We start from the raw sequence: 14,370 nt of genomic DNA on the forward strand, positions 1-14,370 counted from the left end.
GCAACACTCCTGGTCCATAACTATAAGCAATTTACATAATCTAACAATGCCTTTAATATGAACATTTTAATTTAACTAGTAATTCTAAATTGGTCTACTATGAATAACAGTAGGTGTGTGTGTATGTGGGCAGTTGTGCCCTTTGATAGACTGGCATTATGTCCAACACTGTCCAGAATAGATCCTTCTTTACTGGATTGGCAGTAATTAACAAAGAGGGTGTTATTTACTGGAATATGGGCTACAAATTAGCTATTTGACTTGCCTTGCTCATTGAAATAAATAATCAAAGTCAAATAATTTCACAGACAATAATATTTTAAATGCAGTTAAAATGATTAGATTTGGAATGTATTTTACAACTAACTTATTAAGATATACATTAGGGCAGCCTTAAAGTAAAACAGTATCCTTACTGGTTTTAAAGTCTATTAAAATAGAAAATGAATTTTGAAAGAAACTAATCACATTATGTTGCAGTGATTTTTGAAATGGAAAGTCTGTGGCAGCTGTCTCTCTTGAGGTAAATTCTACATGGAATTAAGTTTGGGAATTGCTAAAATTAATTATAATACAATGTAAACATGTGCTGAAAAAAACTATATAAATTCAATGCTAGAGACTTTAAAGAGTCAGGTTAAAATGGTCTGCTTTTTAGTACTGTTCATGACTGCCTCTGTAAGGGGAGACACATCTACTTGTAAGCTGTGGAGAAAAACAGAACTTCCAATTTTCTCAAAAACTGGAGATATTATAATTGGTGGTATGTTTAATGTAAATGACATTCCCATAGATGTTGCCCTAACATTTAAAGAAATACAAGAAGATTCGGTATGCAAAGTGTAAGTTTATACTTCCTTTTTTCAGTTTTTTTTTTTTGCAGGAAAATATACTGTAAGTATATTTCAAAATATAATTCAAAAGTTGCAATGTACAGCGTTATTGTTTTATCATTACAGAAATGAAAAAGTAGGTGATTTAAGAGGCATAGGTCAGAGTTTTCAAATATTTTTCCTTTCAGAACATGTTTGAATCTTATGAAGAGCTTTATGTTTCTGATATCCAATATTATTATATTATTATTATTATTATTATTATTATTATTGTTGTTGCTCATAGGATTTGGATTGAACTTTTGCAACCCTGCTACGATTAAAATACTAATATAATACAGCCTTTCCAACAAACAGCCAATCTTCTTATATACTCACTTTCAGGTAAACCTAAAATGGTTAGTATAAACTGAATAGAGTAATTAATGAAACATGCACATACAATACAGGCAGTACAAACAAAGTTACATAAAATGGTGAGACTGTACAGCAGGGAACAGAGACAAATAGAATGCAAAGATATTCAAGCAAGCCAAGTTAAGAGTAAAATACTGATATTCATTCCTTTAACTGATCTTCTCATCCTGGTTAGGGTCGAGGTGAACTAAATTATTTTGATGAATTATATTCTTGTTTTAGGTGACAACCTTGTAATTGTGCTTATTGTGCAAAATACAACATAAAATAAGGATAACTAAACTGACTAACTGACTGAATCATCAGGGACATTATCTATTTCAGTCTATTTTCAAATTATGTTGTGCATTGGTTATTCTTTATGGTTTTAAAATTATTTTGTATTTGGATGATTTTGTGTTTAGCTTGCATTTGTTTTAAAAAATTCAGTTATATACTTGTTAAAGTACCAACAAGTAAAAATACTTTTGATTTAAACAGTTTGAACTTCAGAGAGCTCCAGTGTGCACAAACTATGATTTTTGCAATTGAAGAGATAAATAATAGGACTGATATTCTGCCTGGCATCAACTTGGGCTATAAGATTTATGATTCTTGCAGAGATGTGCGTTTGGCTCTGAAAACAGCAATGGCTTTAGTGAATGGTCAGGAAAATGGACAGATGGATGGCTGCAATGAACAATCGAGGGCACCTGTGATCGTGGGCCAAACCAGTTCCTCCCCAGTAACAGGATTCACAACAGCTCTTAGTCCTTTTAATATTCCAGTGGTAAGAAAGTGTTAAAAGTCCTCTTTGCTTTTAAATTAAAACAATATTTAATAAAATAGATAATATTCACATTGTATAGGTTTTTCTTGCAATCACTTTTTAAAATAATTTAGTTAATTATTTTTTTGTTTCACTACAGATCAGTCATGCTGCCAGCTGTGCCTGCCTCAGCAATAAAATTCGCTATCCCACATTTTTACGAACAACACCAAGTGATTATTATCAAAGCAGAGCTTTGGTGCAATTAGTAAAACATTTTGGTTGGACGTGGGTCGGAGCAATAAGAAGTGATACTGATTATGGCAACTATGGTATGGCCACATTTGTGCAAATTGCCCAGAAAGAGGGAGTTTGCATTGAGTATTCAGAGGCCATTTACAGAACATATCCAAAAGAAAAATTTATTAAAATTGTAGATATCATTAAAAAGTCCACTTCAAAAGTGATTGTAGCTTTTGTTTCTTTCAGTGATCTGGAATATCTTCTGAATGAGTTATTCAATCAGAATGTTACTGGATACCAGTGGATTGGTACTGAATCTTGGATTTCAGCCAGAAACCCTACATTTGTAAAATACTACAAACTGTTGAGTGGAGCTATTGGGACTTCCATTATTACCACAGAAATCCCGGGTCAGCTGGAATTTTTACTGAATGTTCACCCATCTACGATTCCTGGAAACACTGGCCTAAATAGTTTTTGGGAGTTCTTATTTAACTGTTCTCTTTCTAAGCAAAATAATACAGATCTTCCTGCTTGCACAGGATCTGAGAGTTTAAGTAATATAAGCAATCAGTATACAGATTTATCAAACAATGGATATTCCAGTAATGCATATAAGGCTACCTATGTAGTAGCCTATGCGCTACATAATCTGTTATCATGCCAGAATGAAAAAAGACCTACTACCAATGAGACATGCTCTGTCAAAATGCCAATTAACCCATCGCAGGTAACAAAATGCTTTCTTTTCTTTTAACACTACTTATTGCAGAAAGAAAAATAATTTTAAATAAATCATTTATGTTCTTGCAGCTGATGCAGTTCTTGAAATCCGTAAATTTTTCAACCAGCTATGGAGAAAATTTTTACTTTGATGCAAATGGAGATCCAGCAGCAAAAGGCAAAACATACGATTTGATAAACTGGCAGCTCAACAGAGATGGCATGATTGAATTTGTAACAGTTGGCGAATATTATGCATTTTTGTCTGAGGGGAAGTTTGTGATCAATTATAACAATATTGTCTGGGCTGGTCCCAAAAGAAATGAGGTAAAGCTGTACTTTTTTTGTCACAAAGTATTAACTAATATTATAGTCAGCTTATTTATGTTACCTCCAAAGAAATAGAAGAGCAAAGTATCACCAAGCTTTATGTTTTGAAGCAGCCTACTTCTTGTCCATCTCATGATTTTCATGGAACACTAGCTAAACCTAGAGAACATTCAAGCCTATTAGAACAACCAGTCTTAATTTACGATTCTAATTCTGGGTAGAAGTAAAACTTAATAAGTTTTCTCTCTTTAGGTGCCCAAGTCTGTATGCAGTGAGAGCTGCCATCCAGGCACTCGTAAGGCTGCACAGAAAGGGAGACCTATTTGCTGCTTTGACTGCATACCTTGTGCTGAAGGGGAAATTAGCAACATATCAGGTACAGTATGTCACTGCTGTTCACATTTCAGTGCATCAGAGTTAATCTCACTAAACCAACTGTTGTGAGTGATGTGTTGTGTGTGTGACAGAGCAGTTGTGCCCTTCACAAGTGATGAACTTCAAAAAATAAGTAAAAGGCAGTAATTCATACCCACTTTATTTGGGTAAATTTAGCCCCATGTTTTAGTGAGTAATGAAAACTTCAATTTAATTCATTAAATAATAATAAATTCATTCAAATAAATCAGGTAAAGTCTAACTAATATTACAAACATAAATCAAATAAAGACCACCAAATTATATTTAGTATATTTTACTTTTGCATCATAAGTTAGGTTAAGTAGTACTTGATTGTAACAATCTTTATTTTGAAGGTAATTATTTTAGCTTTATTTAAGAGTGTAAAACTTTATGGTAGAACCATTCATTTTCTAAACTCACTTATACAGGGCCGAGCTGCAGCTGGACCCTATCCCAGCAATCTTTGGACACATGCCAGGAACAATACAGTACCTGAACAGGGTGCCAGCCCATCACAGGGTGAATACTCTTATACATACAGACTCATCTACCCACCTTAATGTCTTTGGAGCACCTAGTGAAAATCCATGTGAGAATGTGCAAACTCCACACAGAGTGCTACAGGATATATTATACTTTTCTTCAAAGGCATTAAAATATAATAGATTTTGTTTGTAATGTTTAGATGAAATATTTAGGTAAGCATAAATCCAGATGGGACAGCATGCTCATGCATTTGTAGTACTGCTGCCTTGCAAAAAGAAAACTGGGATTTGTATCCTGGCAGCTCCCTGCATGGAGTTTGCATTTTCTCCAGGGACCTCATCTATAAACGGTGCGTACGCACAGAAATGTTGTGTAAGAACTTTTCCACGTTCAAATCGCGATGTATAAAACCTACACTTGGCATAAAGCCACACACTTTTCCACGGTACATCATACCTTGTCGTACGCAAGTTCTCCGCTCGGTTTTGCAGACTGGCGGCACCCAGCGTCAAAGCAATGCTACTGCTCCTGTGTGGTTACACCTTATTTTCCTAACGCGGCTTTACAACTATGTACACTGAAACTAACCGCATATTGTTTATTAGTGTAATGCATCTGATTGTAATTAACTTGTAACAATATAATGGTCCAGGGAATAGCCATAGTATTCCAAATACCATAACTGCTTTAGCGTTGTTACTCTCATGCACCTTCTTCTTCTTCTTCTTCTTCTTTCAGCTGCTCCCGTTACCACAGCGGATCATCTTTTTCCATATTACTCTCACCTTAACACTAGAATTACCAGAGCCTACTGAAAAACTCGTAATTCCGTCCCACCTTAAACTGCTTCTTAAATCCCTTCACACCTCTCCGCCAGCGTCCTTTGTTCTCTAAATGTGCTGATAAAGAGAAGCTAGGAGCAGCGGCTATTCCATCCCCACCAATTTAGAGCGTGCACGAACTTCTCTCAGCTCATGCCTTGATTGAGTATCTGGGAGTGAAGTGGAGTTTTAGAGTGGAAATAATAGATCGTTGTTTGGAACACACGCATTTCATGTCTGTTCCGTTTCTACAGTAATCTGTGTCAACACATTGTTAAAACAGAAACTTTTTATATTCTAGTAGTAGATGACAAAATGTAGGCATAAACTATATAATGTATGAAGCCTGAAGTCCAAATAGCAAAGAAACATTTTCACAAGAATAACACAATTGCACTTTTATTCAAACATATAACTGCAGAAAGAAAAAGCCGCCTTAACATGCGACATTGACACCAGTTTACTATAACTGACTCCGTGGTTCAATAGATACAGCCCCGCTTGGAATCAAGGGTCACGGGTTCGATCCTGCGCCCTCCCTTTTGAGAAGTAAACTGTTCTTAGTCTTACTGTTTTAGAATAAAACATACATTTGATTTCAGTCTGTAACAGCCGGTGCAATTTATGATCTTTGTAAAGGTTAGCTTTTTTTTTTATTCACTTTTCACTCTCTCAGTCGCGTTCAGAATCAATCCATACAACCCCATCTGACACGGCTGTTTTCACTAAAGGCGCTATAGCTCTGCAGTGTACCACGATGCATACTAACGCCCCCCCGGTTCTGACACACAAGCGCTGGCGAAGCTGCCTTCGTATCTCACCGTCACTTGCTTTTCTTTTTATTCAGTTTTATTGAGTGTTCCTGCCAGTCCCGCATGTTGCTGTATGCTTTTTCTTTTGCACCCAGGACATGCAGAAGAAAGAATGGTAAAGACCAGTAACCGGCTATATGCAATCATCAGACACTCCCCATCTGCCCGTGTCGTTCAAACACAGGAACATATATTGGTGTAAAAGTATAACAAAAGTGCACTTTTATTCAAGTGCACTTTTTCCATCGCCTTTTCCTGTAAGAAGCAGTGTACACACTTCTCTCTATGCTGTGGTTTCTATTACACACCTGAAAGAAAGACAATATATGTGAAAATATAATCGCACTAATGCAATATTATTTGAAAGCGAACAGCGTCAGATCGGGTGTGAATTTATGCAGGAACTGGAAATTCTCTGATCGGGACCTTCCACCAGGGAAGAAAGTACAGTGTCAGGTGCTCATTCAGTGTAATAGAAACCATAGCACAGAGAGGTGTGTACACGGCAACAAGTACACGTGTCGTAAATGTAGGAAGGACGGTCCTTGGGTGTGTGGGAACTGTTAATATTTGAATGTGATGATTTTATATAGCACGGAATGAAAATCTTCACTTCTTAGCATTGCACCATGCAAGATGTCGTATCAATCGCCTACTGTATCTTGCTTTCTTTTTCTTGGTTATACAGGTAGTTTTGAATAAAAGTGCACTTGTTTTGTTTGCGAAATGAAGTGTCTGCGTGCACTTTTCGTGGCATTACGTGTATTTTTGAGCATGCCCGTTTGAGCAGTATAAAAGTATTGAAAAGTATAACAAAACAACGGGCAGATGGGAGTGTCTGATGATTGCATATAGCGCCGAACTTACTGCTCTTTACTATTCTCTCCTCTGCGTGCCCTGAGTACAAAAGAAACAGAATACAGGCGCTATAGCTCTGTGCTGTACCACGATGCATACTAACGCCCCCACCGGTTCTGACACACAGGCGCTGGCGAAGCTGTCTTCTTCGTATCTCACCGTCACTTGATTTTCTTTTTATTCAGTTTTATTGAGTGTTCCTGCCAGTCCCGCATGTTGCTGTATGCTGGATATGTTCATATGTATTGTCTCTTTCTTTCAGGTGTGTAATAGAAACCACAGCATAGAGAAGTGTGTACACTGCTTCTTACAGGAAAAGGCGATGGAAAAAGTGCACTTGAATAAAAGTGCACTTTTGTTATACTTTTACACCAATATATGTTCCTGTGTTTGAACGACACGGGCAGATGGGGAGTGTCTGATGATTGCATATAGCGCCGAAGTTACTGGTCTTTACCATTCTTTCTTCTGCATGTCCTGGGTGCAAAGAAAAAGCATACAGCAACATGCGGGGACTGGCAGGAACACTCAATAAAACTGAATAAAAGAAAAGCAAGTGGCGGTGAGATCGAAGAAGGCAGCTTCGCCAGCGTTTGTGTCAGAACCGGGTGTGGGGGGGGGGCGTTAGTATGCATCGTGGTACACTGCAGAGCTATAAGCGCGTCTTTAGTGAAAACAGCCGTGTCAGATGGGGTTGTATGGATTGATTCTGAACGCGACTGAGAGAGTGAAAAGTGAATAAAAAAAAAAAGCTAACCTTTACAAAGATCATAAATTGCACCGGCTGTTACAGACTGAAATCAAATGTATGTTTTTATTCTAAAACAGTAAGACTAAGAACAGTTTACTTCTCAAAAGGGAGGGCGCAGGATCAAACCCATGACCCCTTGATTCCCAAGCGGGGGCTGTATCTATTGAACCACGAAGTCAGTTATAGTAAACTGGTGTCAATGTCGCATGTTAAGGCGGCTTTTTCTTTCTGCAGTTATATGTTTGAATAAAAGTGCAATTGTGTTATTGGTGGGACGGAATTACAAGTTTTTTCGTAGGCTCTGGTAATTCTAGTGTTAAGGTGCCAAGGTGGATGGTGTGGCTCTAGAGCAACGCACTGCAGTTCATACAGTGCTTTAACACTAGAATTACCAGAGCCTACGAAAAAACTCGTAATTCCGTCCCACCTTAAACTGCTTCTTAAATCCCTTCACACCTCTCCGCCAGCGCCCTTTGTCTTCTAAATGTGCTGATAAAGAGAAGCCGGCTATTCCATCCCCCCACCAATTTAGAACGTGCACGAACTTCTCTCAGCTCATGCCTTGATTGAGTATCTGGGAGTGAAGTGGAGTTTTAGAGTGAAATAATAGATCGTTGTTTGGAACACACGCATTTCATGTCTGTTCCGTTTCTACAGTAATCTGTGTCAACACATTGTTAAAACAGAAACTTTTTTATATTCTAGTAGTAGATGACAAAATGTAGGCATAAACTATATAATGTATGAAGCCTGAAGTCCAAATAGCAAAGAAACATTTTCACAAGAATAACACAATTGCACTTTTATTCAAACATATAACTGCAGAAAGAAAAAGCCGCCTTAACATGCGACATTGACACCAGTTTACTATAACTGACTCGTGGTTCAATAGATACAGCCCCGCTTGGAATCAAGGGTCACGGGTTCGATCCTGCGCTCCCCTTTTGAGAAGTAAACTGTTCTTAGTCTTACTGTTTTAGAATAAAACATACATTTGATTTCAGTCTGTAACAGCCGGTGCAATTTATGATCTTTGTAAAGGTTAGCTTTTTTTTTTATTCACTTTTCACTCTCTCAGTCGCGTTCAGAATCAATCCATACAACCCCATCTGACACGGCTGTTTTCACTAAAGACGCTATAGCTCTGCAGTGTACCACGATGCATACTAACGCCCCCGGTTCTGACACACAAACGCTGGCGAAGCTGCCTTCTTAGTATCTCACCGTCACTTGCTTTTCTTTTTATTCAGTTTTATTGAGTGTTCCTGCCAGTCCCGCATGTTGCTGTATGCTTTTTCTTTTGCACCCAGGACATGCAGAAGAAAGAATGGTAAAGACCAGTAACTTCGGCTATATGCAATCATCAGACACTCCCCATCTGCCCGTGTCGTTCAAACACAGGAACATATATTGGTGTAAAAGTATAACAAAAGTGCACTTTTATTCAAGTGCACTTTTTCCATCGCCTTTTCCTGTAAGAAGCAGTGTACACACTTCTCTCTATGCTGTGGTTTCTATTACACACCTGAAAGAAAGAGACAATACATATGAACATATCCAGCATACAGCAACATGCGGGGACTGGCAGGAACACTCAATAAAACTGAATAAAAAGAAAATCAAGTGACGGTGAGATACGAAGAAGACAGCTTCGCCAGCGTCTGTGTGTCAGAACCGGGTGGGGTGTTAGTATGCATCGTGGTACAGCACAGAGCTATAAGCGTCTGTATTCTGTTTCTTTTGTACTCCAGGGCACGCAGAGGAGAGAATAGTAAAGAGCAGTAAGTTCGGCGCTATATGCAATCATCAGACACTCTCCATCTGCCCGTTGTTTTGTTATACTTTTCAATACTTTTATACTGCTCAAGCGGGCATGCTCAAAAATACACGTGTAATGCCACGAAAAGTGCACGCAGACACTTCATTTCGCAAACAAAACAAGTGCACTTTTATTCAAAACTACCTGTATAACCGAAGAAAAAAGAAAGCAAGATACAGTAGGCGATTGATACGACATCTTGCATGGTGCAATGCTAAGAAGTGAAGATTTTCATTCCGTGCTATATAAAATCATCACATTCAAATATTAACAGTTCCCACACACCCAAGGACCGTCCTTCCTACATTTACGACACGTGTACTTGTTGCCGTGTACACACCTCTCTGTGCTATGGTTTCTATTACACTGAATGAGCACCTGACACTGTACTTTCTTCCCTGGGGAAGGTCCGCATCAGAGAATTTCCAGTTCCTGCATAAATTCACACCCGATCTGGCGCTGTTCGTTTTCAAATAATATTGCATTAGTGCGATTATATTTTCACATATATTGTCTTTCTTTCAGGTGTGTAATAGAAACCACAGCATAGAGAGAAGTGTGTACACTGCTTCTTACAGGAAAAGGCGATGGAAAAAGTGCACTTGAATAAAAGTGCACTTTTGTTATACTTTTACACCAATATATGTTCCTGTGTTTGAACGACACGGGCAGATGGGGAGTGTCTGATGATTGCATATAGCGCCGAAGTTACTGGTCTTTACCATTCTTTCTTCTGCATGTCCTGGGTGCAAAAGAAAAAGCATACAGCAACATGCGGGGACTGGCAGGAACACTCAATAAAACTGAATAAAAGAAAAGCAAGTGACGGTGAGATACGAAGAAGGCAGCTTCGCCAGCGTTTGTGTGTCAGAACCGGGGGGGGGCGTTAGTATGCATCGTGGTACACTGCAGAGCTATAGCGCGTCTTTAGTGAAAACAGCCGTGTCAGATGGGGTTGTATGGATTGATTCTGAACGCGACTGAGAGAGTGAAAAGTGAATAAAAAAAAAGCTAACCTTTACAAAGATCATAAATTGCACGGCTGTTACAGACTGAAATCAAATGTATGTTTTATTCTAAAACAGTAAGACTAAGAACAGTTTACTTCTCAAAGGGAGAGCGCAGGATGAACCCGTGACCCTTGATTCCCAAGCGGGGGCTGTATCTATTGAACCACGGAGTCAGTTATAGTAAACTGGTGTCAATGTCGCATGTTAAGGCGGCTTTTCTTTCTGCAGTTATATGTTTGAATAAAAGTGCAATTGTGTTATTCTTGTGAAAATGTTTCTTTGCTATTTGGACTTCAGGCTTCATACATTATATAGTTTATGCCTACATTTTGTCATCTACTACTAGAATATAAAAAAGTTTTTGTTTTAACAATGTGTTGACACATATTACTGTAGAAACAGAACAGACATGAAATGCGTGTGTTCCAAACAACGATCTATTATTTCCACTCTAAAACTCCACTTCACTCCCAGATACTCAATCAAGGCATGAGCTGAGAGAAGTTCGTGCACGTTCTAAATTGGTGGGGGATGGAATAGCCGGCTGCTCCGAGCTTCTCTTTATCAGCACATTTAGAGAACAAAGGACGCTGGCGGAGAGGTGTGAAGGGATTTAAGAAGCAGTTTAAGGTGGGACGGAATTACGAGTTTTTTCGTAGGCTCTGGTAATTCTAGTGTTAAATGTTTTGAAGAATCGGCGCTCTAAGCTTACAGATGGCTTAATGTCTATTACAGAGCTGATTGTGTGGCGATCGGTTACTTGGAGAAAGAAAAGCAAGGACTGCAGGGGCGGCTACGCCAATATATATTGAATATAAAACAGAAAGAGAAAATAACAACATAATGCTTGCATCATGAGCATGAGGCGGCTATGCAGTGTCCACAACGCACGTGGCCATCCATTGTGCATAAGCTACCTTATTGACATTGGCAGGCGAAGGGGCCACCGATTCTTCCTCTGTCCAGGGACAAGACGAGCCTAGAGCTGCCCATGAGTACTGCTGCAATAAATTATCTCATCGAAGGTCGCACACAATCACTGCGCCGTGAAACCCATGTTTAATAACGTGCTTTAACTCCTATCACCATGAAAATGATATCACGTATGCATCTCAGTATTTTAGTTATTCAGAGAGCTGTAATATCACGAATGTAATGGATTCTGTGTCCAGTTAGAGGAAGAGAGCCGGTTTAAGAAGCAAGTAGTAATTCACACACATAGAGCACATAGAAGATCACATACAAAACAAAGCATTTAACGTGCTACTTTAATTACAATGTGATTTAAGAAACTGGTTAATTAAACGATTTTAAGATGAAGTTTATGATATTCTACTTTAATGACAAAATAAACTACATGATTAAAGTGGAAATTTCGAGATTGAAGTTGACATTTCGTGCTTTTTCCCCACTTTGTGCCTTTTTTTTCTCTGTACCCTAATAAGCTTTCATATGACACTCGGACAGTGGGCTACAACTTGCCTTTTCACAGTGACTTTGATATGTGACTTCTTTTTTATTTCCTTTTTTATTACTGAGCGATTTTGTGAACGTGAGCTTTCAAGTTTCTCCAACACGCTGTGTCACTCGATCGACTTCCTTTTGTTGATTATACCATGGTTTAATTAAACAAATAGTATGTTTTTCCTTTGCCTCCACTTGGTATTCGCTGAAATTCTTATATTTTCCCCCATGCTTTTCACAGAAGGCTGCGCTTAAGGGCGATTTATATTGATTTGCATATTCAAAGAGGCATAATTCTGGAAGGAGTTGGGGCGTTACATAAAGCGCGTGCACGAGCGTTACTTTTCACGCTGATCGGGATTTATATAGTGGAAGAACGTGGAAGTTGGAGTACGCACAGATTCCTGCACCTAGATTTCGGCTTTTGTGCTTACGCCATGTTATAGTGCGAGTTCTACGCACGCCGTTATACATGAGTCCCCAGGTGATTCAATTTTCTCCTAAAGTTCAAAGACATGTTGTGAACCAGCTTAAGATTTAATGGCTGCTCCCACCTTGACTAGGATTTTAGGCCAAGGAAATGAATATCCAGATTTATAGATCTGACTGTACTTAAAAGAAGACATTTTGAATGTCCGTGTGGAGCATTTGCAGGTATACCTTGAGTTCTGATGATATACAGAGCAGAAATGACCTTTGGCTTGTTAATGTTGCTACCCTAATTGTAAGTTAGAATTGTAAAAATAAGTTTGTGACAATTTGCACCCAGTGTGGTCAAGATAAATTCAGCTCAAGCAGTCATGAACTTGGTTAAGCATCTTTAATAACAGATTGACAGAGTGAGTATGAACAAGTCATGATTAGATATTTTTTCATTCATTTTATAACTGTCTTTTGTAGTTCAGAGTTTAAGAAATGTTTAAATCAGTAAAGGTTTATTAATATTTTAATTAATTTGAAAATAATTTAGATTTCTATTTGAGTGATCAATCTCTTATGTACGGTTGGAGAAGTGCAACATCAAGCTTCTCAAATCTGATGAAATTTAAATGACAGTGGCTTATGGGACAAAAATAAACTTGAAGTAAATAAACTTGAAAATTAAAAAAATAAGAATCTTGCTGCCTCTACTGTAGTACACCATATTCACTGCCTTCAGCAGTTAGCACACTCTTCACTTCACTGCTGACAGAAAAGTGCATAAGAAAAACTTCTACAAAAGTAATAAAAAAATATTTCAATTTCATGTTGTCTTCTATATTTTCTGATCCAGTGTAATTTCTGTGTCCAAAATATAATTGTGTATTTTAAAACAAGGTTGCTGATATGCTGTTAATTTGAAATGAATGTCATTTTTTATACAGATTCTGCTGACTGTTTGAAGTGTCCATTGGAGTACAAGGCGAATAAACAAAAAGACCAGTGCATTTTAAAGGATATTGAATTCTTGTCATTTGAAGAAAACATGGGGATATTGCTTGTTACTTTAGCATTGCTGGGAGCTTCTCTTACAATTTCTATAGCATTTGTCTTTTACCTTAAGAGAGACACACCAATTGTTAAAGCAAACAACTCAGAACTAAGTTTCCTTCTCCTCTTTTCATTAACACTTTGCTTCCTGTGTTCTCTTACTTTCATTGGTCAACCCACTGAGTGGTCTTGTATGCTGCGCCATACAGCTTTTGGCATCACATTTGTTTTATGCATATCGTGTGTTCTTGGGAAAACTATTGTGGTTTTAATGGCCTTCAGAGCCACACTGCCAGGTAGTAATGTCATGAAGTGGTTTGGAGTCACACAGCAGAGATTAAGTGTTTGTATGTTCACATTGATACAAGTTATTATATGTACACTTTGGTTATCGGTATCGCCCCCATTCCCCAACAAAAACATGGCACATATTGCAGAAATCATCATTTTAGAGTGTGACCTCGGATCCAAAACTGCATTTTATGCAGTTTTAGGTTATATAGGCTTTCTTGCTGTATTGTGCTTTATTCTGGCATTTCTGGCTCGAAAACTTCCAGATAACTTCAATGAAGCCAAATTCATCACATTTAGCATTCTGATATTCTGTGCTGTTTGGATCACTTTCATTCCAGCATACATCAGCTCACCAGGGAAGTACACTGTAGCTGTAGAAATATTTGCAATTCTTGCTTCCAGTTTTGGTTTGTTATCTTGCATTTTTTTGCCTAAGTGTTACATTATTTTATTAAAACCAGAGAAGAATACAAAGAAAAATCTAATGGGTAAGATGAAGTCAAAGTAACATTATCTCAGTAGTAAAAAAACATTAAAAGTCCAATAGTACATCATTTCATTTTTTTTCCAATATTTTCCATTACATCGGTCATGCAGCTTTATATGAGGCCATCAGTTTGTCTTCAGGTATTTATATTCACAGTTATTTTTACTTAGTGAGTTTTATGAGGCTAAATGGTCTGATCAACAAAACTGTTTCAGGGTTCATACAAGGCCACTTTAGTGGCTCCATTTCACCTAATGTACATGAGAAATATCACATGGACAAGCAGGAAACATAAACTGAGCAAACAATTTCAAGAACAAAAACTTTTGTTTTAGAAAAATAATGTAAAAACATTGTAATACAGCATTTCAACATCTTTTTAAATTGATATGAAAATGCACTCTT

At 37.8% G+C, this 14,370-nt stretch overlaps 1 protein-coding gene across 1 annotated transcript; it reads left to right on the plus strand.

Moving 5' to 3' along the window:
- The first annotated feature begins 642 nt into the window (after positions 1-642).
- On the plus strand, positions 643-13,986 carry LOC120534416 (extracellular calcium-sensing receptor-like). The gene is given in 6 exon segments (XM_039762023.1): positions 643-842; positions 1,731-2,019; positions 2,159-2,971; positions 3,055-3,274; positions 3,533-3,670; positions 13,079-13,986. Coding segments are annotated over 6 exon segments (2,568 nt in total).
- The last annotated feature ends 384 nt before the right edge of the window (positions 13,987-14,370 follow it).

The sequence above is a fragment of the Polypterus senegalus genome, chromosome 1, assembly GCF_016835505.1.
Source record: "Polypterus senegalus isolate Bchr_013 chromosome 1, ASM1683550v1, whole genome shotgun sequence".
NCBI classification, from domain to species: Eukaryota; Metazoa; Chordata; class Cladistia; order Polypteriformes; family Polypteridae; genus Polypterus; species Polypterus senegalus.